This window comes from Vespula pensylvanica, chromosome 8 (assembly GCF_014466175.1).
Source record: "Vespula pensylvanica isolate Volc-1 chromosome 8, ASM1446617v1, whole genome shotgun sequence".
NCBI lineage: Eukaryota > Metazoa > Arthropoda > Insecta > Hymenoptera > Vespidae > Vespula > Vespula pensylvanica.
In genome coordinates, this window is record NC_057692.1 from 6,899,348 (window position 1) to 6,924,101 (window position 24,754).

At 28.0% G+C, this 24,754-nt stretch overlaps 7 protein-coding genes across 14 annotated transcripts in view; 4 read left to right on the forward strand and 3 right to left on the reverse strand.

The window, feature by feature from the left end:
* The first annotated feature begins 37 nt into the window (after nt 1–37).
* LOC122630945 (cytosolic Fe-S cluster assembly factor NUBP2 homolog) lies at nt 38–1,332 on the forward strand. Its single transcript, XM_043816018.1, has 5 exons — nt 38–212; nt 280–368; nt 470–691; nt 821–974; nt 1,067–1,332. The coding sequence occupies exons 1-5, from the start codon at nt 102–104 to the stop codon at nt 1,271–1,273; spliced, it is 783 nt and encodes a 260-aa protein (XP_043671953.1). The 5' UTR covers nt 38–101; the 3' UTR covers nt 1,274–1,332.
* A 133-nt stretch (nt 1,333–1,465) lies between these two features.
* Nucleotides 1,466–3,839, reverse strand: LOC122630944 (uridine 5'-monophosphate synthase). 5 transcript variants are annotated; one of them, XM_043816014.1, is made up of 5 exons: nt 3,721–3,839; nt 3,283–3,316; nt 3,043–3,202; nt 2,484–2,967; nt 1,466–2,408 (listed from the first exon to the last, which is right to left on the reverse strand). In XM_043816014.1, exons 3-5 carry the CDS (start codon nt 3,181–3,183, stop codon nt 1,615–1,617), a joined length of 1,419 nt encoding a protein of 472 aa, XP_043671949.1. In that variant the 5' UTR covers nt 3,184–3,202; nt 3,283–3,316; nt 3,721–3,839; the 3' UTR covers nt 1,466–1,614. The 5 variants fall into 5 exon arrangements, with proteins under 5 accessions (XP_043671949.1, XP_043671948.1, XP_043671951.1 ...); XM_043816013.1 differs by having other exon boundaries at nt 3,043–3,205; XM_043816016.1 differs by having other exon boundaries at nt 3,283–3,291; nt 3,721–3,833.
* A 483-nt stretch (nt 3,840–4,322) lies between these two features.
* Nucleotides 4,323–7,372, forward strand: LOC122631377 (ankyrin repeat and LEM domain-containing protein 2 homolog). The gene is made up of 11 exons (XM_043817009.1): nt 4,323–4,846; nt 4,929–5,260; nt 5,345–5,656; nt 5,727–5,879; nt 5,955–6,181; nt 6,262–6,409; nt 6,487–6,601; nt 6,703–6,777; nt 6,865–6,964; nt 7,075–7,203; nt 7,291–7,372. Exons 1-11 carry the CDS (start codon nt 4,741–4,743, stop codon nt 7,337–7,339), a joined length of 1,746 nt encoding a protein of 581 aa, XP_043672944.1. The 5' UTR covers nt 4,323–4,740; the 3' UTR covers nt 7,340–7,372.
* Nucleotides 7,373–8,229: 857 nt separating this feature from the next.
* LOC122631376 (prosaposin) lies at nt 8,230–13,178 on the reverse strand. The gene is made up of 14 exons (XM_043817008.1): nt 12,950–13,178; nt 12,451–12,550; nt 11,835–12,198; nt 11,264–11,572; nt 10,990–11,178; nt 10,789–10,908; nt 10,456–10,701; nt 10,222–10,356; nt 9,969–10,130; nt 9,672–9,891; nt 9,278–9,595; nt 9,051–9,190; nt 8,744–8,968; nt 8,230–8,612 (listed from the first exon to the last, which is right to left on the reverse strand). The coding sequence occupies exons 1-14, from the start codon at nt 12,987–12,989 to the stop codon at nt 8,523–8,525; spliced, it is 2,658 nt and encodes an 885-aa protein (XP_043672943.1). The 5' UTR covers nt 12,990–13,178; the 3' UTR covers nt 8,230–8,522.
* An 89-nt stretch (nt 13,179–13,267) lies between these two features.
* On the forward strand, nt 13,268–19,124 carry LOC122631375 (helicase POLQ-like). The gene is made up of 16 exons (XM_043817007.1): nt 13,268–14,317; nt 14,429–14,611; nt 14,673–14,851; nt 14,936–15,112; nt 15,195–15,294; nt 15,373–15,569; nt 15,664–15,809; nt 15,889–16,123; nt 16,199–16,339; nt 16,405–16,816; nt 16,924–17,081; nt 17,163–17,258; nt 17,346–17,519; nt 17,589–17,702; nt 17,765–17,899; nt 17,980–19,124. The coding sequence occupies exons 1-16, from the start codon at nt 13,840–13,842 to the stop codon at nt 18,067–18,069; spliced, it is 3,015 nt and encodes a 1,004-aa protein (XP_043672942.1). The 5' UTR covers nt 13,268–13,839; the 3' UTR covers nt 18,070–19,124.
* Nucleotides 18,220–20,223, reverse strand: LOC122631380 (ribosomal RNA-processing protein 8). Its single transcript, XM_043817017.1, has 4 exons — nt 20,059–20,223; nt 19,175–19,953; nt 18,829–19,065; nt 18,220–18,758 (listed from the first exon to the last, which is right to left on the reverse strand). Exons 1-4 carry the CDS (start codon nt 20,098–20,100, stop codon nt 18,545–18,547), a joined length of 1,272 nt encoding a protein of 423 aa, XP_043672952.1. The 5' UTR covers nt 20,101–20,223; the 3' UTR covers nt 18,220–18,544.
* Nucleotides 20,224–20,557: 334 nt separating this feature from the next.
* Nucleotides 20,558–24,754, forward strand: part of LOC122631378 — a 10,128-nt gene continuing 5,931 nt past the window's right edge. For 2 of the 4 annotated variants that reach the window (XM_043817010.1, XM_043817012.1), the window contains exons 1-3: nt 20,600–20,975; nt 21,296–21,811; nt 22,833–23,254. In XM_043817010.1, coding sequence (XP_043672945.1) covers nt 20,804–20,975; nt 21,296–21,811; nt 22,833–23,254 — 1,110 coding nt within the window. In that variant the 5' untranslated portion in view covers nt 20,600–20,803. Of the gene's footprint in view, nt 20,976–21,295; nt 21,812–22,832; nt 23,255–24,754 lie in introns of all 4 variants that reach the window. The other 2 variants (XM_043817011.1, XM_043817013.1) reach the window with 2 other exon arrangements.

The window sequence follows — 24,754 nt, forward strand, 5'->3', positions numbered from 1 at the left end:
TTTATATTGATTATAGCAGCAGTGCCATCTAGGTAGAGAGAGAACTAAATATTGCGTAAGCTACGTACGGTCATTATTTGTTTATATTTCTATGTTGCGAGATGTTAGAAGGAGTAAAACACGTGCTGCTAGTTCTTTCTGGAAAGGGAGGCGTAGGTAAATCTACTATTAGTACACAACTGGCCCTTGCACTTAAAGAGTCTGGATTTAAAGTGAGTTATCAAAATTTAATATATCAGTGCACTAGGTTAGGAAGAGTAAATATTAAAATGTTATTAGGTTGGCTTGTTGGATGTAGATCTTTGTGGTCCTAGTGTACCATATTTATTAAACTTAGAGGGTAAAGATGTACACCAATCATCTGATGGGTAAGTCAAAGATTTGTTATTAATTATTTTTTATACCAATTTTAGTTGAGTAAAAAAAGTCATACGTCAAGTTAACAATTTTATATATTACATCTTTGTAGCTGGGTACCAGTATTTGCTGACACAGAGCAGAGATTATCTGTTATGTCAATTGGTTTTTTATTAAAAAATCAAAATGACAGTGTGATCTGGCGTGGTCCTAAAAAAACAGCTATGATTAAGCAATTTTTAACAGATGTAGTATGGCAAAATATAGATTATTTAATTATTGATACACCACCTGGTACTTCAGATGAACATATCACAGTGATGGAAAACTTAAAGTAAAGCAATTATCTTTATGATTTTCATAGTATCCTTCTATATATACTAAGATATCATCAGAAACATTTATATATATTATATATACAAATTTCATATTAGTAAATTTCATTTCTTATCACACATTTCAGAAATGTTAAATGTGATGGTGCAATTTTAATTACAACTCCACAAGCAGTTGCAGTTGATGATGTTTTGAGAGAAGTTACATTTTGTAGAAAAACTGGGATTCCTATAATTGGTATTGTGGAAAATATGAGTGGTTTTGTTTGTCCATCTTGTGAAGTAAGACTTCCAATAAAAAATGATTTAAAAGCTTAATTTGTTATGATAGTAAATATTTTCTTAATTCTTTTTTTATTTTCTTTCTTTTTTAGGAATGTACAAATATATTTTCATCAGGTGGAGGAACAGTCCTTTCAGAAATGGTAAAGGTGCCATTTTTAGTTAAGATACCTATAGATCCTCAAGTTGGTAGATTAGCAGATAAAGCTCAAAGTGTCTTAATTACTCTTCCCAATAGTCAAGTTGCACAAGTATTTCGAAAATTAGTTGAAGAACTTACTAAAAGTAAGGAAGCTTGAAACTATAAAATTGTAAGATATAAAATAAATAAAAATCCTATATATTTTATAATACAAAACTAAATATTTTACATAACACAATTAAATGTGTATGTATCTATACAATATAATTTCAATTAATCTCGTATAAGTAATAAAACATAATCTTTAGGATTAATCAGAAATCATACACACATTTTGTTACGATTTTGTATATAAAATATTTTTTGTTTACTAATTTCTCTATTGATATAAGTATATTAGTTGTACTATTTTAAATTTATATACAAATATTTTTATGTATAAATATAGTAAAAACATTTTTCTTTTATATATATTTATATATATTAATTCCATTTTACTTATCTCAGTAATCTTTTCTTATAAGCTACCCAAAGCTGTTGTTTGTACTCTAATATAGCACCTAATCGATCCGTTGCTTGAATAATTCCCCTACCAACAACGGCTATATCCGCGCCCGAATTAACAACTGATTCAGGCGTGTTATATTGTTGACCCAAGTTATCACAATTGTTGTGTAACTTAACACCAGGTGTTAACTGAAGCATTCCTAAGTTTGGAATAATATCTGATTGACATACCAGACCAATTACCATATCAGATTTTTCAGAAATTGACACTGCCCTTTGTACATAATCTCCAGTAGTTAAAGCATTCTTTGCAGACATTTCAGCAACCAAAAAAATACCACGTGGTTCAGTAACACCATTTAAGGCACTTTGCAAACCATCTATAATAGCAGGTCCAGCAATTGGATGTACTGTGATTATATCAGCCCACTCTGCTATTTTGTACATTCCGTTTTTATATTGCAATAAGACTGTATTACCAATGTCTGCAAATTTTCTGTCTTCCATAATCAGAAATTCGTGTTGTTTCGCTAATTCCTTTAGACGTTTTAAAAAATCAAAAGAAAAATCTTCTATGATATCTATATGTATTTTTAAAATCACAATATGTGGTCCAGCAAGTTCCACTAATTCTAAAATAGAGTTTATTTTTGTCAAATCAGCTGCCAAACACAAAGTGGATTGTTTTGCTTCCATTAATTGAAACAATTTAGAAGCCACTGCATTCTTGGTTTGATTTGCACGTATGCTAAATGGTGTTTTCAATCTTTCATTCGCTATATTTTCTGAAATGGATATACAATTTTATTATTTTAAATAGGAATAATTATAAATATAAAAAGAAATAAAAAAATAATTACCTGGCAAAGAAAGAATTGGTGCTTGACACGATTTTAAATAATTTGCTACATCTTTTACAATTTCTGGTGTAACTTTACCATGATCTAACAAATAATCCAGTAATAGAGTTACATCATAAAGACTTCGCATTTTGATTCCTTTATTTTCTAGGTTTTTCCTTCCACCCTGTTCCCTATCAATTACCACCAAAACTTCAGTTACAATTAAGCCTTCCTCTTTTAAAGCATATACAGTTTCTAAAACGCTACTTCCACTTGTAACTACATCCTCAATTATTATGCAGTGGTTGCCTGGTTTAAAGTTACCCTCTATAAGCTTTTTTGTACCATAATTCTTAGCTTCTTTTCTTTTAATCAACATTGGCATATTGTATTCTGCTGAAATTAAAGTAGCTAATGGAAGAGCAGTATAAGGTACCCCACAAAGTTGAATTGTATCAGTTTCAGTCTTCGCTAATTGCCAAAGAGCTTTTGCTAATCTAGACTATAAAAAGAAAAAGTTATATTATTGTTTTCAATTAAATCAAAATATACATTTTGTTTATTTTTCCAATGTTACCATTATTTGAGGGTATGCTATCATAACACGTAAATCAAAATATATAGGTGTCTTCAAACCAACTTTGGTTATAAATTCTCCAAACTTTATAGCTCCAATATCATATAAGGCTACTGCTAACTCTTTTAATTGGTCTTGCATTTTTTTTTTTTTTTATTTACTGCTATAAAATATAAAGAAATTAAACTAATACCCAAGACATAATTAAAATGATTATTAATTATGCGTCACATGTCTCACCTGTTGCACCTTCAAATAAGACACAATCTACTGACTTCCAAAAACAAAGTAAATTAATAAAATAATATACAATAATTTATTATATTTATTTATTTTAATTATTAATAAAATTTAATCGGGTTTTCATAAAATATTATTTATTTAGCGTTTCTACTTTTCTGTACGTCCGTTTGTAGTGTATGCTTTGAAGGCCACGTGTTACGAAAAGTGAATATTCTAATCGTTTTTATAATCCCTTTTTTATAATCCGTTTTTATAATACTTTTATAATACTTTTATTTAATAGGATATATATATATATCTTGTTAAAAATATATTATATATTAATATATATATATATATATATATATATATATATATATATATATATTATATAAAACAAAAATATAACGAAAAAATAATGAATATATAATAATAATAATAAATTTCTAATCTTACTCTGGAAACTTTTCGGTAATATGATTTCTTTATTTCCCGCACTTATAATTAATTTTTCATAATTAGTTTAACCATGCATCAACGAACTCATGTATCAACGAATAACGTACGAATACTTTGTTCAAACAGTTTAAAACTAAAATTAATCCTAGAAAGTTTTAAAGAAATAAAATTGGATAAGAAGTTGGCCAACAACCAATCAAAAATCTACAATTCGATTAGAAAATATTAATTTGAAAGTATTTTTTTTATTTCAAATCTTTTCCATTCTTATTTTGAAACTCATAAACATAAAATAAAAATTCTTTTTTTTTCATATAGTTATTTGTTATTATTTTAAGTAATATCTCTAGTTTAATCACTAGAGATATTAGAGATTATTTTTAGTGAATTTTATTCTCTTGTTTTATTAATCCATGCAGAGTTGTATTCTTTGATAGATTGGCGCGTGTTTTCATTTTTTATATGTGCGAATTTATATTCATTATAAATTTAAAATATTATTAAATTTGTACTTTGATATTTAAAAAAATAATTAGGGTAAACAGTTAGAATAATATTAAATTCATTTTACTATAAAAGTTGTTAATTAATAGATGTAATTTTTATTAGAATATAAGTACATTGATAAATGACATGATAAAATAGTAAACAATTGACTATATGCATTGGTTAGTTTCGTCAGAATTGACAACTTCAGGTGTTCGTTCTAATAAAATGGAATATTTTAATAAATGTTTTTACTCGTCATTGATATTTATAAATCAGATAATACATTATATTTTAGTAATATTTTAACAAGTGTGAATGTTTATTACTATTTCATACCTACAATATTATATATTCTTTACTATCGGATATACGGCTGTGTTAGTGTTTTTTTTGTGGCGTGATAATTTTTGCATCAACAATAGATATTGTGATTATATTATTAAACTATGTACTGTACGTAGTAAAGTTTATAATTAAATATAAAATATAACAAATAATTTGACTGATAAATACAATAAAATATCACAAATGGATAATGAACATCTTAAGAATCATAACCTTACAAATGGGACTGGCTTTCATGCTGTATATATACCTTATGAGAACAATGAATTATTAGACAATAATACAAAAAGTAATTACAAAAGTGATATATATATTTATTTTTTAACGTATTATGTCATAAAAGTTAGTTCTATTGTATTTATATATTTTAGATAATCTCCATATATATACAAACAAAATTGATGCTTTAAAAGTAATAAAGGAACATAAAACAGGACGTCTGAAAACGTTTAAGACTTATACTGATGCTGAAGAATATGCAACAACTGGACATGAACAAATATATAACTGTCCTAATAATTCTTTTAATGTAGGAGTCCCTGTGATTGAAGAAAAATCAAGTAATTTTAAAGGTCCTAAGACTCAAGATCTTATATGTTTTAAAAAACTGATAGAAAGTGGAGATTTAGATGCAGTAAAAGATACAATTTGGGGAAATCCTAGATATTTAATTAGCAGTGGAGATACACCTGCTATTTTACAAGTACATAATTATTTTGGCTTTATGGAAGTATCTAATTGCTATACTCAAGTTGCTATATACTATAAATGTCATTTGTTCTTATAGGAAGGTTGTCGATATAATGCATTGCATATAGCAGCGAAAGCTGGTTGGGCAGATATATGTGAATTGATATTAAACACTGTAGGAGATACAGAATTCATGCAATTATTTTATGGTGAAGAAGGAAATAAAAGCTATGTGGACCGTGCTGATGTTATGTTAGATTTATATTTAAATACACCTGACAAAGGATTAAATGAGACACCCTTACACTTTGCAGTTAAATTTGGTTTCCGAGATGTAGTTAAGGTCTTTGTTTCTTATTCACAATGTATTAAAACTTTGACTAATAAGTTTGGCCAAGCACCTATTGATGTAAGTATTAAATAAGTCTTACTGTTATATTATTTTTTTGCAACATCTTAATACTCTGCAATTAATTTAGATGATATGTAAAAGAAAGTGTCAAGGAAATGAATTGCTAATAAAAGAAATACATATGCTATTAGAGGAACAGTATTACGTTCCTGTATTGAGAGCTGATGATAAAACAATGCAGCCAACGATTGGTGAACCATTTTCTCCAACAAGCCCTTTGGTATATGTGCTATTATCAATATCTTATTCAAAATTGTTTTAAATTATTTTACAATTTTTAAACATTATTTTTCAGAATTTTAATAATGATCCTATTAGTCCACGTGTTAAAGTACGTGCATTTGCTGGACCTATGACAAAGTCACAGGCAGTAGAATTTAGGAAAAAGTGGAAAACACCACCACGTCGTTGTATTACTCCTATTAAAAAAGATATTCAAGAAATTAATATTTTAAATTCTTCCAATGAAAATTTGACTTTAAGACTTCAGGATACAGAAAAGGGACTTGAACGAATTGGACGGTTGTATAAGTGTTTCATAAGCTTACCTTATAAACTATGTATCATAATTATAATGAATTATTTCAAAACTTCTTTTATAGAAATCTTGCTGAAGAATACCAAGTATCTTGGAAAGAATATTGGCATTTCTTGAATGATTTTGCTGATTTTCACTGTGTTGATGGTTTAGCAAAATTAGAAAAATATTTGGAACAAAGATTTATTAAACAGTCATATTACTGTGATAAGGTATATATAAATATTGAATTTTATATATATATATATATCACATGTGTATACATGATGTTATTTTTTCTATTTTATAGAAAACAACAAAAACAGATTTAAAACCGGAATTCGTTGATGAACTTGATAAACTATGTCTCAAATTACAATCGATTTCGTTATTCAATAAATCCGATGAAAATGATAACGATGGAAGTAAGTCAATTATTTTTTATATATAAATATTAAGAAATTAATTAAAAAATAGCAATATAATAAATTTTTCAAACACTTACTAATAATATATTTATATTCAGATGTAATGAACCTATCAGGAATCATAAATTTATCCGACGATTCCGACGAAAATAAACTTAAAATAGAAAATAATGGTAATGATTGATGTAATTTGTAAAATATAAGTATTGTGCGTGTATATGTTTATTTATTCATCACGATTAATTATTCATGATTTATAGATGAGTTTTTTACTCCACCATCTACTCCACCATTGATACATTCTGATTCAGAAGATGATATGTATACTGCAGAAGAAGGCTGTACACTGTTTATTGAAGAGTTAGTAATATCAGAAACAATTTTTGAAGATTTGCTATAATCTAATTTATAATTACATACAGTTATTAATCTGTTAGAAATGATGAATTAATATACATCACATTTTTTAGTGACATACCAACAAGGATAGATTATGCTGTATACAATGCTGTTTCACCTTCTGTCGACCCTGATACATACCCAAACATTTATCGTTGGCGACATGAAATGCAACTCATTATGAAACGTGATAGGCACAGGTTTGAAATTTTATGTTTGCTAAAATTTTAAAGTAACATTATCAGACAATAATAACATTGTTTTTATATTGATTTTTCAATTTTTAGTTTCAACGTAGCAAATACGATTAGAAGGAAATTGTTGATGAGTCCATAATATATTCACAAACAAAATAAAGTATCAAAAGAGCTTATGATAATTCTTATTTTAAACGCACAGTACGTTTGTAAGAGTTAAAGACTGTAAATAGAATGGAAAAAATTAGCAAGATTTGCAATTGGATATTAAGTGATAAATCACATACACATACACATATGTGTGTGTGTAATTTTTTTTAATGTGATATTAAAAGTCGACTTGCTGTTTGTCACCATTTTTTTTGCAGTTTAAGATGTTAATCTCTCGAAACGTTTTATCAAAGATAATGTATATTTAAGATAAAGCTATATTTTATACGTATTTTATATTGTGTATATACTATTAATATTGAAGAAAGAACATTAATAATAATAATTAGTAAAATGTCTAAGCTTTTTAATTTTTTGAAACTTCTGACTATTTCCATTTAAAAGTGATAATTTAAGGTGGCATATATAATGTGATTTTCTCCATGTATCTACATGCTATTGATAAGAAGACAATAATAAAATTTAAATTATGATAACTTAAGATAATGTCAATGTTACCATTACTAAACAATTTTTAAAGCAGAAAGGACATATTACTTTTTATATTGTTAATAAAATTACATATTGATGTATAATATTTATGATTATAGATTATATATTTTACAAAATATTGAAACTTAACATATTAGATTATAATTATTATTAATCATCGATATTATTTAAGTATCGAGACAAAAGTTTTATTTTGAAATATAATTATCACAATGAATTTTAAACTAGAGCAAATATTAATTTCGGAATAAATCGCGTAACTTCGCGTAAATAAAATATGTTTATTTAATCTCATTTTCAAAGAATTATCAAGAAATGTGATATTAAATTTTTTTACTTATAATAATTATTATTACAAGTAAAGAATTAAATTTTATAAAAGCCAAAGCAATTTATTTGCAGCAATATTAATAGCGATGTATCTATGCTTATCTTCTTACATTCACGAAAAACTATATAAACAATTTTTAGTTGCGAATAATAATCTTGGAAGATCTTTTCATTCGCTCTGTTCTTGACAATCGACTCATTTTTATGTATTTATTATTTTTTTTTTTTTTTTAAGATAAATTGCCACGAACATACATCATTTATATATTATTACAATAAGTGGCTTCTTATCTAAAGAAACACCAAGATGTATTGCTGCTTATATGGATTTAATTTCCAGGGGACATTTGAATCATAGATTGTTTTAATTCAAATGTGGAATCTTTTTTCCATACCTTCTCCATACAGTGCTCAACGGCCTTAATAGAACAAAATAAAGTCAAAAAATTATAATATTTATTAAAAGATTTACTTATTATATATATATATATATATATATATATATATATATGTATATGTATATATATAAAAGAAAAAAATTCATACAAACCTTGCATTTGACGGCATTTTCGTAATTCAGACACCAATAACTCTGGCCCCATATACATTGTTTGTTTACCAAATAGGATTGTCTGATACGTGCAGGCGTCAACGTCATAGCGAGATAATCATTCTCCGAGCACAATGCAATTTTACTACATATCTTTTTAACGTCGCCATGCGATTTAATTATATTTATTATACTTTGTTCGTATATTTCCATCATCATAACGCACTAAAACATAAGATATAAAACGCTTATGCATAATTGTATTATTCTCATATGCGCGGTGATCTATTATATTAATTTAATTTACTTTATTTTGTTTATTTGCTGGCATATACTTGCAAATCTTCGATACGACTTCTTCGATATCACTATCTACATTAGGATTATCCAAAAGTTTATCGATTGTCGATATAACTAGTTGGCATAAAGCGCATTCCTCCATAGATTCTATTAAGATTGTAAACAAATATATTATATATATATATATATATATATCAAGATATCATCAGAACAAAAAAACATAAACACGCATACCTCTTATCCTTCTCGTATCAATCGTACAAAAACCGATCATCGTACAAACTTCTTTCGGCGTAACATCCTCCGAAAGAATTTGTATTACAGCATCGGCATATTGGCTAACGAATTTATTACATTCCTTAGAAATTGTCTTTGGAAGATGGTTGCAAATACCATAAACGATATGTTCGATTTCATCTCTAGTTTTTTTCTTGCTCATTGCTTTATCAACATATTGCATCACAAATTCGCACATAACGCAAGACGAGCTATCATTTAATTTATTTTGAATATTCGGTTGTAATGGCAAAAAGTCAGGTATCTCATTAGTCACTGAATTATAGAAAAAAGAAAATATTATGTACATTATAAATTTGTCTAATTATTATTAATCATCAATTAGACTTACTTATTTCACCATCTTTATTAGTTAAGAAAAAGTTTCTTGGTCCTGGATCTTCTTCTGGATTGCATAATTTGATATAAACACAAATTTCTTTTGGTGTAAGATCAGCAAGTAACATTTCTATTAATTCCTTACTATACTCTTTCACAAAGTCTGCACACTGATCAATCAAAGTGTTTGGCAAATGACTGCATAATTTATCAAGCTCATCTTTTATTTTAACCTGAACATAACATAAAAAAACATGTAAAAAAACAAAATCTAAACAAATGATTTGATTTAATGATTTAATTCAATTACTTCTGTTTTGTTGTCTTTAATAGCATCATAGATTTGTGTTAAAGCAAGTAAACATAATGGGCAACTTGGTTTATCATGTGTTTCGATTATATAACCTTTGGGAGCTTTATTCCAAACTTCTATCAGTTCTTCTGATGGGCATACATGTATCATTGGACATACCTAAATAAAATGTTGCGATATAATGCAATGTTCTTTCTTTGTTAAAAAATTACATGAACATTTAATACCGTTAAATAAATTATATATTCACCTGAGATGGATCGATTTCTTGAGCTAAAAGAGCTACAACTGCATCTCCATAAGTGTCAACAAATTGTCCACATTCATTTTCTATACTGTTTGGTAATTTCTTACATATTTTTCCAATGATTTGTTTTACTTTTTCCTTGAAAACAAATCCAAATAATAATTAACTATTATAATTAATTATATTATAAAGCTATTATTAAAATTCTATCATAAAGCTTAATTAAATGATTGATACCTCGTTAGTAGGATCCGTAATAGCGATTTGTATATAATGCAGCACGTATTCACATAATGCACATCCTTCTTTGCTTTCAGCACCTGTTTGTGATATTTTTGGACCATTGAAAGAAATACCATATCTTTCTATTGGTAATTGCATTTCTTCTACTTCTGTGTTATTATTTTTTGTATCAATTTTCTTATTTAAAATACGTACACCAATTTCTGCAACTTTTGTTGGAATCAGAGGTGCAATTGGACCCTGTATAGTGAAGTAAAGTAAAAATATATTTAACGTAATGATTATATTTGCTAATTTTAAATTATGCTTTAGATAACTATTACATACAGTTATTCTTTTCCCTGGGCTGGGGCAAATTCCAGACATTTGACATACAACATTGCCATTTAACTTTGTTGTGAGATATGTGTATATTTCTGGGTAATATTCATCAACAATTGCCTTGCACTATATAAATACATGATAAAATTTTGTAATTGTCTTAAAAAATTAAATAGAAAAATTAGTTAATAAAAACAGAATACATACCTCAGTAGCAAAAGATTTCGTTTGCTTACAAAGACCTTGAAGCACTAAATGAAATTCAGCTTCTGTGGTGTTTGCTACTAACAAATCTTTTAAATGACCTACAAGCTGTTCGCATAATTTGCAGGGAAGATCATCATCAACTTCAACCATACCAACACTGGAAAGTGGCCTTATTTCTACATTCATAGGCTGTAATTTAATGTATGTGATAAATTTAATGTGCGCGCGTATGTGTATATATATTTTATTATTATGTAATATTTATTACATATACCTTTACAGTTCCATCTTCATGTTTGTGGAACTTATCACTACACTGGCCAGATAAATGACAAATATTCTGTGCATTAAAGTTGTCTTGAAGGTGAGAGTAAATTGTATCAAAGTATGTTAAGATTATGGATGAGCAGGCATCTGAAAATGAGCTAAAATCTCCACAAATAACGAGCATCTGTTGCAACATTGTATCCTTTGACATATCTTTCAAATTATATTCCATGTGTGTCGCAATTGTAAAACATTTGGAACATTCATCAGGTTCAAGTTCATCTTTCTCCAATGAAATGGATTTTATTTTCTTGTTCTAAAAATATAATTTCATGAAAAATAATATACTCACATTTTAACAAGAATATTTTATTATATCGAAAACAAAAAACTTGGCTCACTCCTTATTTATGCTAGACTCTTCTATCTATGTTTAGCAATATCTAATCTTATAATATTCACAAACATTTAAGAGTCATATCATATATATGTACTTATATATGTCAATAGGTTATTTTTTCAAAGCTATAAATATAAATAAGCTTATATTATAAAAAAAAAAAGAATGATAATCTTACCTCTGACGTTTGTTCTTGAAAGTTATTCAGTAACATATCAATATGTGCTGAATTACAAAGACCTGCTACTGAACATACTACAGATGGGTTCATTTGAGAAGCTAAAGTTTCCACAAGTTCAGGAATGAATTGATCTACAAGTTTTATGCATTCTTCTACTATTGGATTAATATGGATTAACTTGCAGCTGCCTTCAAAGACTGCTTTCAAATCTTGTTGAGTCTGATTACTTTCCAGTTGGTCTCTTGCTTGTTGCACCATATCTTTACATACTCCACAAACTGTATCATTATCTTCTGGAACTTCTATATTCTCCCAAACCTTTTTAATACAGTGATGAGTAGCATGGCAATGTGCAGAAGTTCTATTATTTAAAAAAGAAAGAATTCTATTATTTTATGATAAAGTATTGATATAGGTAATATTATAAATATAGATAAATTTATTAATAGATGAACATGTAAATCTCTAAAGAAACTTTCTTAAAGTAACAAACAATATATTTATTCTAAATACCATTAAAACAAAGCTCAACAAAACTTTTTTTCTATAGTATAGCATTTATAGATAATACTTATTTTTATATTTTATTAAACATATATAATACTAAACGTACGTTATATTATGACACCAATAAGATGGACCCCATGCACATTCTTCAGCTCCCAAAAGATAAGGCGTACTTTCTGCTGTAATAATTGTTTTAGCTGTGGATACTACAAAACAAAGATAAAACAAATAATCTTTATACATACTTGTAACTTTACAATATTCAAGCAGTTACAAATTCTACATATTCAAAGTATGATTAATGCTTTCAGAAGCACATTATTAATGCTTGAGTCATCTTCCTTGTCTGCTCAATAAATGTTCCTTTCTTCTAAGTAATAAAAATTCAAGATCCGCGACTAATTTTTTAAGGGTCATTATCATGACTACTCTTCTAAATGTAGTCGTGTACAGTTTAATTTAAATGTTAAGTATAATAAGATAAAACAAGAATAGAACAAAGAATTACAAAATGTTCTTGTCATCTACTTGACATTATGATATAAACAATCGATATGGAAGTGGTAAGATAACTACGTCGCGAAAGAACAAAGGACGATACTTACCAGCTAAAATCGCGCAAAGCGCGATTAACGTCTCCTTCATTTTATACCACTACACGTTTATAGACACTTGATTACTTCCAAAGACTTTGTCTAAAATCCGAATAACTGTGACTTTTTATTTAACGTAAATACGTTGAAAATTAATTGATATCACGAACAAGTGACGTACAACTTTAGCAGTTGCGCTGTTGTGACGACGATACGAAGCTTCTACCGATTCTTAACGAATCATCTATCGCAAAAAGAAGGCGCTGTGTGCACCATCAAAAACAATTATTTTGTTGACTGTATGTATGTATATATGTGCGTATTGTCTCATGTTAAGATAACGCATATATATATTAAACAGTAAAAAAGAATGATGACGATGTAAATGTCAGTCCATAATATAAGATGTAATATAAGCCGCGTCATTGATTCATCTTAATTTTGTCGTTTATAAAATCGATATTCGTCGACGATATTACTGTTTTCGTATGAAAAATGAATAATTACGTTTTTTTAAATCAATGTTCCAAAGATTGAAATTTATTATTCTTTGTGAGTGATTGATATTTGGAAATAAAAAGTGGAGTCATCTGTTGTAAGACGATTGTACTTTGGACAAATGCAGTTAGTTCCAATCGATTCTAATATCATCAGTTTACCTGTAGATTTACTAATCTATATTTTTAATGATAATATAAACATAAACTGTAGCCAACTTCAGCACTTTCATTGGCGGATTCGAACATGCTGTTGCCTGCTATTATTGTGTATCAAAGTGTGTACCTATTTAATTAAAAATTACATATTTATAATATAAATGTATTATTTGTACTTTTATATACAAGTGATTTTACAAGATTTTATGTAATGTAAAATTGTTTGATGAGATTGTAGACAAAAGTATGTCTAATAATCTGAATTCATATTTTGATTTGAATATATTTGATGATGATAATTGGTCTAGTAATACATTAATAGAAGCAAATGTAGGAGTATCACCTGAATCTGTAAATCCTATTACTTCTATGCTTTCATTAGATGATACATTGTTAACAAACATTGAAGATAAAGTTTGTGATGAAATTCAAGATCTAAACTCCATTGAAGATGAAGAAGCAGAAAGTGCTTTTAAAACACAGTCAACTTCTAATTTGTTACAAATATGTAGAAAACAGCCATTTGAACAAGAAATTAAGACGATGAAAACAACTGATTTAATTAAATCTTCAGATAAATCTTTGGAAGATGAGAATTTATGGAAACAAAGCAGTTTATTGGACATGACATTTAATGAATTTTATAATGTTGATGATAAAATAGATGATACAAGTTCAAGTGATATATTTGATATTGATATTTCTAAGGAAGAAAATAAGCTAGGTATATATATTTATTTATATAATCTAATTATATAAATATATAATTTAACTATCAATAAAACAAATTTGTATAATAGTATAGAATATATATAATCAATTTTAAATATTTCAGAGGATAAGAAATCAATTATTGATGATATTAATACAACAAAAAAAATATGCTTTGGTAATGAAAAATCTATGAAAGAAACCATACAATTTAATAAAAAAACTGATAATGTTTATTCTTTTTATGGACTTCCGGTTGTAGTAAAACAATTAATTCGTAAGATAAAAGGCTTTAATACATTATATAGTAAGTATAATATAAATAAATAAATATTTATTTTATTTTTACCATTGTATACTTTTGTAAGGTTGGCAGGATGAATGTTTGCAATTAGATGCTGTAAAAAATAGGAAAAATTTAATTTATGCTCTTCCAACTAGTGGAGGTAAAACTTTAGTAGCAGAAATTCTAATGCTTAAAGAAATTGTATGCAATAGAAAAAATGTAATTTTCATTCTTCCATTTGTTGCAATAGTACAAGAAAAGGTATATAATCTTATATATTAAAAAAAATTTAATTTCATAAACATTTTTCATTAAAAAATATATTTACAATTTTATAATATATAGATCCAAGCAATGACACCATTTGCTATAGAATTAGGTTTTCTGGTGGAAGAATATGCTGCTGCAAAAGGTCATTATCCACCTAGAAAACGACGTAAAAAGAATACTATTTATATATGTACAATAGAGAAAGCATTAGGATTGGTTAATAGTCTAATAGAATTAAAAAGACTGAATGAAGTAAGTGAAATGTGCTAGTAATGTAAATTTATATAATAAATTTATATATAAAAAGTTTATATAATCTTCATTTTAATTGCAGATAGGTCTTTTGATAGTTGATGAATTACATTTACTTGGTGAAAGTAGTGGTCGAGGTGCTACATTGGAAGGTCTTCTTACAAAAATTATGTATATTAATGGTTAAATCAATCACTTCTATTTTACAATAATGTTTCTGTAAAATTTTTCTTTATATGCTTTGATTTATGACTTTTTAGAAGATATACACATAGTTGGAATGAGTGCAACTATAGGAAATTTAGAAGAGGTAGCCCAATTTTTAAATGCAGAGTTATATACTGGAAACTTCCGACCTATTAAAATAGAGGAGTATGTAAAATGTCAAGATAATATGTGGTTAATTGATATACATAAGGAAGAATTATTAACAGATATGAAAAAGATAGATTATCCTGTAAGTTTTTGATAATAAAAATAATTTTATCTATCTTTTTTTCACTATGTGTTATTTTCAATGTTTATATTATCATTATATTTGTTTTTTGAAGTATTCAAAAAAAGCTATTGTGATAGATCCAGATAAAATTGGTGGTTTAGTTATGGATATTGTACCAAAGGATTCATGTCTTATATTTTGTTCTAATCGAAAAAATTGTGAAAATATTGCATTACTTATGACCAAAGTATTATTCAGGTATATTATATAACAATTAAATAAGATGTGTAATATGTTGAAGTATAAGTAATTTATATGAAGTTATATTTTATTTTAGGTCCTTGGAAAAGCATAAAAAGGCAGAAAAAGAAAAATTGTTAAATGCACTTATAAAAGAAGAAGGTTTATGTCCAATTCTGAAACAAACAATAAAATTTGGTGTAGCTTATCATCATTCTGGTCTTACATCTGAAGAACGGAGATTATTAGAGGATGCTTTTAGAGAACAAGTTCTTTGTGTAATATGTTGTACATCAACTTTAGCAGCAGGTATAAATTTACCAGCAAGAAGAGTAAGTAGTTTAAATTAAAAAAGATATCTAAACAATAATTGTATTTTTTAAATTCATTTTAATATGAATTGAAAGGTCATATTGAGAAGTCCATACGTTGGTAATCAATTTTTAAGTATTAGTAAATATAAACAAATGATAGGAAGAGCTGGTCGTGCTGGGTTAGGGAATATTGGAGAAAGTATACTTATTTGTAGGAATCATGAACTTCCACAGGTAGTATATTGTAATTATATATTGTATTTTACATATTTAATAGAGGTATATTCTGTATCATACAGGTCAAGGAACTTTTAATGTCAAAAATGGATGATTCATTAAGCACTTTACATATAGAAAAAGATAGAGGAATAAATAATCTTATACTAAGTGCTATATTATTATCTATTGCAACAACTCGATTTGAATTATATGCTTTAATTGCAAAGAGTTTACTTAGCGTTCAACAAAAACGTCTGAATGTTAATATTAAACAAATTATGGACGAAACAATACGTGTTCTATTTATAAATGGTGTTTTAAAAATTCATACAATGGATAAATGTAATGTTATTAAATCCATAAGTATTACTATTCCATCTCAAGAAACCATATGTATAGAAGAGTCTGAAGTGGCAAATAAAAAGCAAATAATAGCCCTCACATCTAAAACTAAATTAGAACTTTGTGATTTAGGACGTGCTGCTATAAAAGGTGCAATTTATAAAATATTTGTTATTTATTTTTAGTCATTACTTGTCAATTTTATGATACTGATTTTAAAGATTTTTTATTTAATATTGGATAAAATTATATTGAAGCTGGTATAGATTTGCAATCTGCATATGAATTATATGAGGACCTAAAAATAGCACAAAAACATTTAATTTTAACTGATTATCTTCATCTTCTATATTTGATGACTCCTTATAATATGATAAATCAAATACAACCAATAGGATCTGTGTATTATGATGCAGTAAGTAAATAAGATAGTTTATTATATACAACATTATAAATATTTATTTTTTCTAAATGGAAAACAAAATTTTGTTTGTAGATAATAAGATTATCAGAGGTTCAAATGGAAATTGTTAGACTTATAGGAATAAACGAATCTGTAATAAGTAAATTACATTGTGGAATAATATCAAAGGTACGATAATTTAATTATATAAAAGTATAATTATATTTTATTTTTTACTATAAAATAATATTTTAATAATTATATTTTGAAACACAGAATGTAGATCTTAAAGTACTTCAGAGATTTTATGTGACTTTAATGATTTATGAATTATGGAATCATCATACAATTCATTCTGTAGCTGAAAAATATCAAGTAAACAAAGGAATTATACAAAATTTATTGAACACAGTATCATCTTTTTCTTTTTCTGTTGTTAGATTTTGTCAGGTAAATTTTTAATTAACTTCATTATATGTTTAATTAAATAAATATGATAATTCTTAATTTTGTTTATAGGAGTTTGATGAATTTTGGGCATTTCGAGATTTATTAAATACTTTTAGTAAAAAGTTGTCTTATTGTTGCCCTTCAGAATTGGAAATATTGTTGGAACTTCCAACAGTGAAAATGGTATGTTGTTTCAATTATTGTTAATTATCAAAATTAAAACTTGTTTTCATTCGTTTTAATAGGGTAGAGCATATCAGTTATACAATGCTGGGTACAGAACTTTGCAATCTATAGCTAAGGCAAACCCATATGAAATGCAAGAAAAAATACAATATCTTACGAAACGAACTGCTACACAAATTATTACTGCTGCTAACGTAAGTTTATAATTAAATAATATCTTGCATATCATATAACCAACTGTTTGTTGTAACATTTAATCTATTTTGCTCTACAGCTTCTAGTTTTAGAAAGAGTAGAAAATTTAAAAGACGAAGTGGAAAACATTTTGGAAGATATAGATCTGAGTAATATAAAAATATTTTAAAGTGCATTCCATAAATTAAAAATTATGTACGTTTATACAAATTATTAAGATCATATTTTTTTCTATTTTTGTTAAATATAATATGTATATATGTAAATTGTTATTACAACGAATTATTCTATAGTTACGATAATTTTTTACATATGCTCATTGTACGAAGATGAATAATTTTATATATTTTTACATAATTTATGTTATATTAATTTATAAATTGTGTCGTATAGAACAATGTGCTGTAAGATAAGTACTTTGTTTAAGCCGGCACGTACATTAATCATCCATATCAAGTTAAATGTTTTACTTTAAGAAAAGTAAACATTGAGCAATATTAGTTTATGGAACAAGTTTTTGTTACTTGCTAGTATTTTGACTTTTTTAAAAATATTTGTGTTATAAAAAAATAAATAAAAGGGAAACTTTTTAATTGTTTTCTTAAAAAAAAAAAGATATTTACATATTATTATACTTCATTTATTCATCTCTTTTTGTATAAACACGACTTTAAAGTAATCGTTGGCAGTTTATTTCTATTGGTAGTAATATCTTTTACTTTTTTAAAATCCAGAAAGTAAAATAAATTTTGAGATAAATCTTTCCATGTATTCACAAAACCATAATCATTTAAAAGTTTAATAAAGTTTTCTATATGCTCAAATCGACTTTCGATTTCAGCAATTTTCAAAATACCACTGAAATAGAAATAACACATAATATGTAATTATATTATATAAGTTATAATATTTTATTAATGTTACTTACTCCTTTTTAAGAACTCTATTTGCTTCTAATATATAATCACCAAGATTTGTTCCCATTAAAGATAAACAGAACACAACAATGTGTACACTGTTTCTTAAAAGTGGTGTATGGGACATGTCACATGCTTGTACTCTTTCATTTACAGAAATTAAATCGAATGAATGTGTTTTTTGTTGAATCGATGTTGCAAGCATTGCCTCTCCGCATCCAAAATCAGCTATTATATAATCATTAGGCCTGTAATTAAATATATTTTAATATATTTTTGATGTAAATAAAATTCATATTCTCTTTTTCTCTCTTTATTGATGATAATCTTATAGATAAAATAGAAAAATAAACTAACATATTTTTAATAGATGCTATTATGACATCTAAAGGATTTAAGGGCCACTGAGCAACCTGTTGTTTATATCCATCATGATAAGCTATAAAAGAATCAGGATCTTCTTTAAAATACTTTTTAGATTGTATGCTAGTATTATTATACAAAGTTTCATTCAAATATCTAAATCTTGATGCTTTTAATTTCATCATCATTCTTTCTCTTAATGGTAATATTTCCTTAATTTTTTTTTGCTTTACTTCAGATTTTTCTTTCGTAGCAAGCATTTCTCTTAAAAGTTGAACATTTTTAGGATATTTTTTAGCTTTACTATTGTTTTTATCATTAAATGATTTTGTTTTATCAATAGAAATAAAGTTATCATCTTTTGTATGTTTAACTCTTTTTTCTGTAATTTTCTTTAGCTTCAGAATTTTGTTCATAGAATCATCATTTTTTTTCTTTATTATACTTTTTACATTTAATTGTTTTGTTTGACTGTGTTGAGACATTGATCTATTTTTAACACTTTCTTTATTCTGTTTATCCTTGCCATTAGCTTGTTCCAATTTTATTTTATTCTTTTTCATTTTCTTTTTTTTAGATTTATTACTGTTTATTGCTTCATTTTTTACTTTTGTCAATTGTTTTATATTATTAGAGCTAATGCTATTTGTATTCTTTATATGATTAGGTATGTCATTATTTTTTTTTAAATTATTGATTTCGTTTGTCTTAGTTTTCTTTTTAATAGTCGTTAAATTAGTTTTATACGTCATAGTTTTCTTTCTCTTTTCTTTCTGAAATAAAATGTATTGACGATAATATTTTTAAGTAATAAACAATTTGTTTTAAATGTTATAATGAAGTTATAACCTCTAAGTTATAACTTTTAAATATCTTACCAGAGCAGCAGCTTTCTTCTGCTTTTTATTAGTCTTACTCATATTTAATAATTATTTAAATTGTCAATAAAAGTGTACGATTGATCAAAAATACTTTATTAAATACAAAATAACTATTTATGTACAAATGTCATTCATAAATAGAACAAGTTCACGTGTTACATCTATCAGTTGAAAATCAGTAGTACCAACTTCATCGCTTTTCAAACGATTGGAAATAAAATCACTAATAAAAATATCGTTTTATATATATTATTAACAATGTTCACTTAATTGATAATACATATTTATAGAAACTCGAAACATTTGATCGAAATCAAATAAAAATATTTAGATAGTATAATACGTATTTTAAAGATAGGAGGAATTGTATTGAGAGAAATTTATAGAAATTTTCCAGTTTCAAAACTTAATTTAAAGTATCAATAGTATGTACTTCCTATATTATATTAACTATACATATATATATATAAAGTTAAGGTAGTTACCAATAGTTATTTATTACTTAACTGTAAAACATCCGACTGTAAAAGTTTTTAAAGTTAAAATGGTATTGGTACATGTGTGTTAAATAAAACGAAACATATTGAATTATTATATACGTAAACATTAAGTATATAGTATCTATGAGGTACGTATCCATGTAGTATCGATTTTGATAGAGAAAATATCTCTTATATTTCTTAATTGATTCATTATTTTATAGTTGTAAAATTATGAATAATGAAAAGAAATTGTTCTTAAGATGTCAATATATTCCGCTGATTCTTTGGAGAACATAAATCGTAATATAAAGATTGATAATACTTCAGACGGAAATAATATTGTAATTAACCTCAAGCAAAAAGAGACAAAATTACAAAATCGTCCTTCTTTTTATTTAAAACATGTTTCATCGCTATCAGCTTCTATAAATAGTAAGAATTGTCTTCTTTTTCTTATTTTTGATGAAACATTAGTTTTCGCTTTAACAGTAAAAAGAATTCCAATTTAATGCTTTGCATTTTTACGTACGTTAATATGCATAAAAAGGTTTAAGCTTTGTTCAAGCTTGAACGGTATCATGTTTTTGTCGTTAAAATCAATTGAAAAAGAAGAGAAGGGTAGGTATGTAATAACTGACGTCGTTGATAAAGCAAAAGGAAGTTTTTGATTGAACAAAAGGAAAGATTTTTTTTTTTTTTTTTATTAAGAAAAGACAAGGAAAGGGAAAAGAAAAGGAAAAAAATATTTTCAGACGGTGAAGGATCTAATGAAACCGTGCAGAACTGTATTCGCGACAGGAAACCGAACACTCTTGGCAGTAGGAATGCGATAATTGCGAGAGGAGAACTTGCGAAAGCGTCTCGACGGCTAGAATTCTCGACGACGACGACGACTACGACTACGACGACTACGACGACGACGACGACGACGACGACGACGACGATGAAAAAGAAAGAAATAGAAGAAGCAGAAGTGAAGAGGGAGAAGCACGAGTGCGCAAATCGTGGCGAAGGAAGGAAGAAGAACGCGAATGGAAAGGAAAAGAAAAAGGAGGATGAACGTTTCTCACGAAAACCTGTAGAAAGGGTTTTCCTCAAAAAGATTGTACCTTCTCCTACGAAATGCAGTTTCCATGTCGAGGAGGAAGCTACCACCGAGATGACCGTGAAAGTTGACAGAAAGTTAGCCAACGTGATCCCAACGTCAAATGTGCAGACCTTTAAAAAGCCAGAAGTATCTTACCTGGAAGCGTATCGCCGTAGATTGAGTTAGTTGTTTTTAGTTTATAGTTTAATAAGAAATACTTAAGAATATTTTCGTTACGTTGAATAATTATATTTTCAATTTTATTTTGTTTTATTTATATATATATATTTTCGTGGTATACGATAGGACTTAGATAAAGCAGTTAAATTTACCGTAACATATAGAATTATATTCGGTCCTTTTCATTTGAATTTACCACGAGCTATTCTGGCACACGCCTTTTCTACATAATAAAATTCTGATTTAGTTGTTTTCCCAGAGAGAATCCACTTACATTTATTTTAGCTCCGTAACGGTTATAGTTTGTTCGTTCCCTTTACGAACGTAAAGTCTTGGCCTCGTACAGAAGCTCCGACGGAACAAGTGGAAAGGGATAAAGAAACCGTTTTGTCGGAAAAAGTGTATTCTTTGTTCTTGATTAGACGTCGTCTTTCTTGATCGTAAAGTTTGTAAAAAGGGCTGAAGGAAAGGGAAAGGGGGGGAGAGAGAGAGAGAGAAAGAGAAGAAAGAGGGTAATCTCGTCGCTTCGAAATAGATCCCATCCTCTTTTTCTTTCCTGTTGTAATCTCTTCTTAATATTATGAGCACGCGGATACGTACACGATAATATTTCATGAAGAGAAATGGCGCCATTAAGTATGGAGGTAGGAGTACTTTGGAGGCTCGATATAGTCCAAAGGCATTGAGTTAGGCGTGCGGAACTAATTCGGATGAGACAAATGTCCGTAAGTTTTAAGTAAACGCGTGGCCAAAATCGCATCGAGACGAGATTTTGAAGAATGGAGGAGGGTCCTCTATCGGATTTTCACTGGAAATATGTAAAAGGATATGTTGAAGGATGTTTCAATCGATTATTTTTTATTTTTATATTCGTTTATCCTGGGGAATGTCAGATTTCATTTTTTATACACGATTTCGTACCCTTGTAATCTTTCAAACATTTTAAGCGTTACACATGTCGATCTAAAAACGACGAGGAGGACAGGTAGAACGACATCTCTCAGTGTTTTTCTCGATTTCAGGTCTGCCGCGTTACAGACACACTATTCGATCTCCGGAGGGATTGAGCCTGTCGATTTACGGAGACAGCGAGGAACTCGATATGGAGGAAGGAGGAGGTGGCCGTATCTCCTTTTCTGGCTTCTCAAGGGACGATCAAAGCGAACTCAGTTTCTACCAGCGTCTCATCGAGCGTTCCGCGACGCGATTGCCTCGAACTACCAGATCCTGCGAGACCGTGTGTTCTCTTCGCATCTCCACGGATTCAGCAAAGAGTTCGGATAATTTTCCTAGAATAGAAACGCCTTTCAAAAGCAGTGTCTCCGAAAGCAGATTGGCCGAAAAGCCTACTTATAAACCGTATACTATCGAGGATTATCGAAGTTTACCTATACCAAAGCCCGATCGCTCTCTTGGACCCGACAAGGAAGAAATATTGGCTAAGGTATCTTTATTGTTTTCCTCGGATCTTCTTCTCATTTTGTATTTATCTTGCACGTATACGATAAGTAAATAAGTAAAATCTCGTACTTTTTTACATAGATATATTTATATTCATATCCGTGTGTGTATGGGTGCGTGCGTGTGAATGTAAAGGATATATTTCTGTTACTAGATTAGAATTTTGTACTTCATTTTCGAAAGGGTCTTACAATTAGTTAATCGAGAATATTAACGTTCCTCTAAATATCCGAAATAGTTTGCGGTGTTGAGATTGGGATAGTACGATAGTTCGACTCAACGATGTTCTCCTAAACCAAGCGAATAGATATATCTTCTCGTTCGGCTACTCACGTTGAAGGGTAATCAGGCCGAGTTAGAAGCATTCGGTGCTTCAACGGATGGGTCTCATAGTTCCGTTTCATTGCTTCCTCCTTGAAAGTTAAGCTGCCAACAAGTTCGAACGTAGCTAAGAAAGCAGAGTCGAAGAAACTTTGCTGTTTCGTCGACCCGTCACAGTTTACAATTTCACGGAAGACGTAAAGCGAGTTAGGTTGTCGCACGGCTCCGTAAGTTCAATCTAATAAAGATGCGGCTGTTTCCTACCACCTGTCTTACTATAGTCTTCTCTCTTCCTCTCTCCCTCTCTCTTTCTCTATCATTTTCTCTCTTTCTCCTGCGTACTACTTTCTTCTCAAAAGTCCAAGTGGAGTAGTAGAATATAGTATACTCGCGGAATTGAATCCTGACGTTTCCGGGGTTCGCTCAAGAAGAAGTCGTCGCTCGAATATAGAGAAGAAGAAGAAGAAGAAGTCGTCTACGTAAATTCGTTTTGAACCATGTCTTCGAAATAGAGATTGTTATCGTAGATAGTTCTCTAGGATCGCAAAGATAGCTACTATGTCTTAGTTTTGTCTAGTTTCTTTCATTTTTTTCCATTGCATCATTTCGATCAAGTTTAAGAATGCATATATTTTCAATCTTAGAGAGATGATTGATATGCATTATTGGTATTATTTATTTGTCAAAGAAATATAACGTAGAGAGGAAATATATTTATTCGGAAACAAATATTCAACAAGAATACGCTTATCGTCTTCTCATAATAGAAGATATTGTAAATGTTATGGACCCTTTGAAAAGAATACTCCTAGCGCGTAGAACGTTTCGTAAATTTTTCAGATTCAAAGGCACGAAGCGAGGCGAAAGTAGGTTTACTGAAACTCGTATCTCGGATTTTCTTACTTCCAGCTACGTCTATAGTTATAGTACTTTCTTTTGTATGTCAGTGTACGATTTTAGGATACATGGCAAGAGAGAAAAGGAAATAGCGTTAGCTAGGATTCTGAACTAGGACTGTGAAAACAATTTTAGCGGATTGGAAATTAAGATTTCATAGTCCCTTGCCAAATACGAGTACAATGTTGCATTCAACATGTCGGAAATCCTTTCTTTATCTTTCTCTCTTTAACTATTTTTGAAAAATTTTTAGATATCTACTCAA

Bases quoted from the DNA above. Each gene is read 5' to 3' on its own strand.
- LOC122630944 (XM_043816014.1), bottom strand. From the start codon at position 3,183: ATGCAAGACCAATTAAAAGAGTTAGCAGTAGCCTTATATGATATTGGA. The intron at 2,968-3,042 runs GTAACATTGGAA...TTCTTTTTATAG, and splicing joins TAGCATACCCTCAAATAATG to TCTAGATTAGCAAAAGCTCT. The intron at 2,409-2,483 runs GTAATTATTTTT...TATCCATTTCAG, and splicing joins ACCAATTCTTTCTTTGCCAG to AAAATATAGCGAATGAAAGA.
- LOC122630945 (XM_043816018.1), top strand. From the start codon at position 102: ATGTTAGAAGGAGTAAAACACGTGCTGCTAGTTCTTTCTGGAAAGGGA. The intron at 213-279 runs GTGAGTTATCAA...AAATGTTATTAG, and splicing joins TTAAAGAGTCTGGATTTAAA to GTTGGCTTGTTGGATGTAGA. The intron at 369-469 runs GTAAGTCAAAGA...ACATCTTTGTAG, and splicing joins GTACACCAATCATCTGATGG to CTGGGTACCAGTATTTGCTG.
- LOC122631375 (XM_043817007.1), top strand. From the start codon at position 13,840: ATGTCTAATAATCTGAATTCATATTTTGATTTGAATATATTTGATGAT. The intron at 16,124-16,198 runs GTAAGTAGTTTA...ATGAATTGAAAG, and splicing joins TAAATTTACCAGCAAGAAGA to GTCATATTGAGAAGTCCATA. The intron at 17,259-17,345 runs GTACGATAATTT...TTTGAAACACAG, and splicing joins ATTGTGGAATAATATCAAAG to AATGTAGATCTTAAAGTACT.
- LOC122631380 (XM_043817017.1), bottom strand. From the start codon at position 20,100: ATGAGTAAGACTAATAAAAAGCAGAAGAAAGCTGCTGCTCTG. The intron at 19,066-19,174 runs GTTAGTTTATTT...ATTTAATTACAG, and splicing joins ATAGCATCTATTAAAAATAT to GCCTAATGATTATATAATAG. The intron at 18,759-18,828 runs GTAAGTAACATT...TTTCTATTTCAG, and splicing joins AATAGAGTTCTTAAAAAGGA to TGGTATTTTGAAAATTGCTG.
- LOC122631377 (XM_043817009.1), top strand. From the start codon at position 4,741: ATGGATAATGAACATCTTAAGAATCATAACCTTACAAATGGGACTGGC. The intron at 4,847-4,928 runs GTAATTACAAAA...TATATATTTTAG, and splicing joins ATTAGACAATAATACAAAAA to ATAATCTCCATATATATACA. The intron at 5,657-5,726 runs GTAAGTATTAAA...CAATTAATTTAG, and splicing joins TTGGCCAAGCACCTATTGAT to ATGATATGTAAAAGAAAGTG.
- LOC122631376 (XM_043817008.1), bottom strand. From the start codon at position 12,989: ATGAAGGAGACGTTAATCGCGCTTTGCGCGATTTTAGCTG. The intron at 11,179-11,263 runs GTATATGTAATA...ATTAAATTACAG, and splicing joins ATGAAGATGGAACTGTAAAG to CCTATGAATGTAGAAATAAG. The intron at 8,969-9,050 runs GTAAATTAAATT...CTTATGTTTTAG, and splicing joins CAGCAAATAAACAAAATAAA to TGCGTTATGATGATGGAAAT.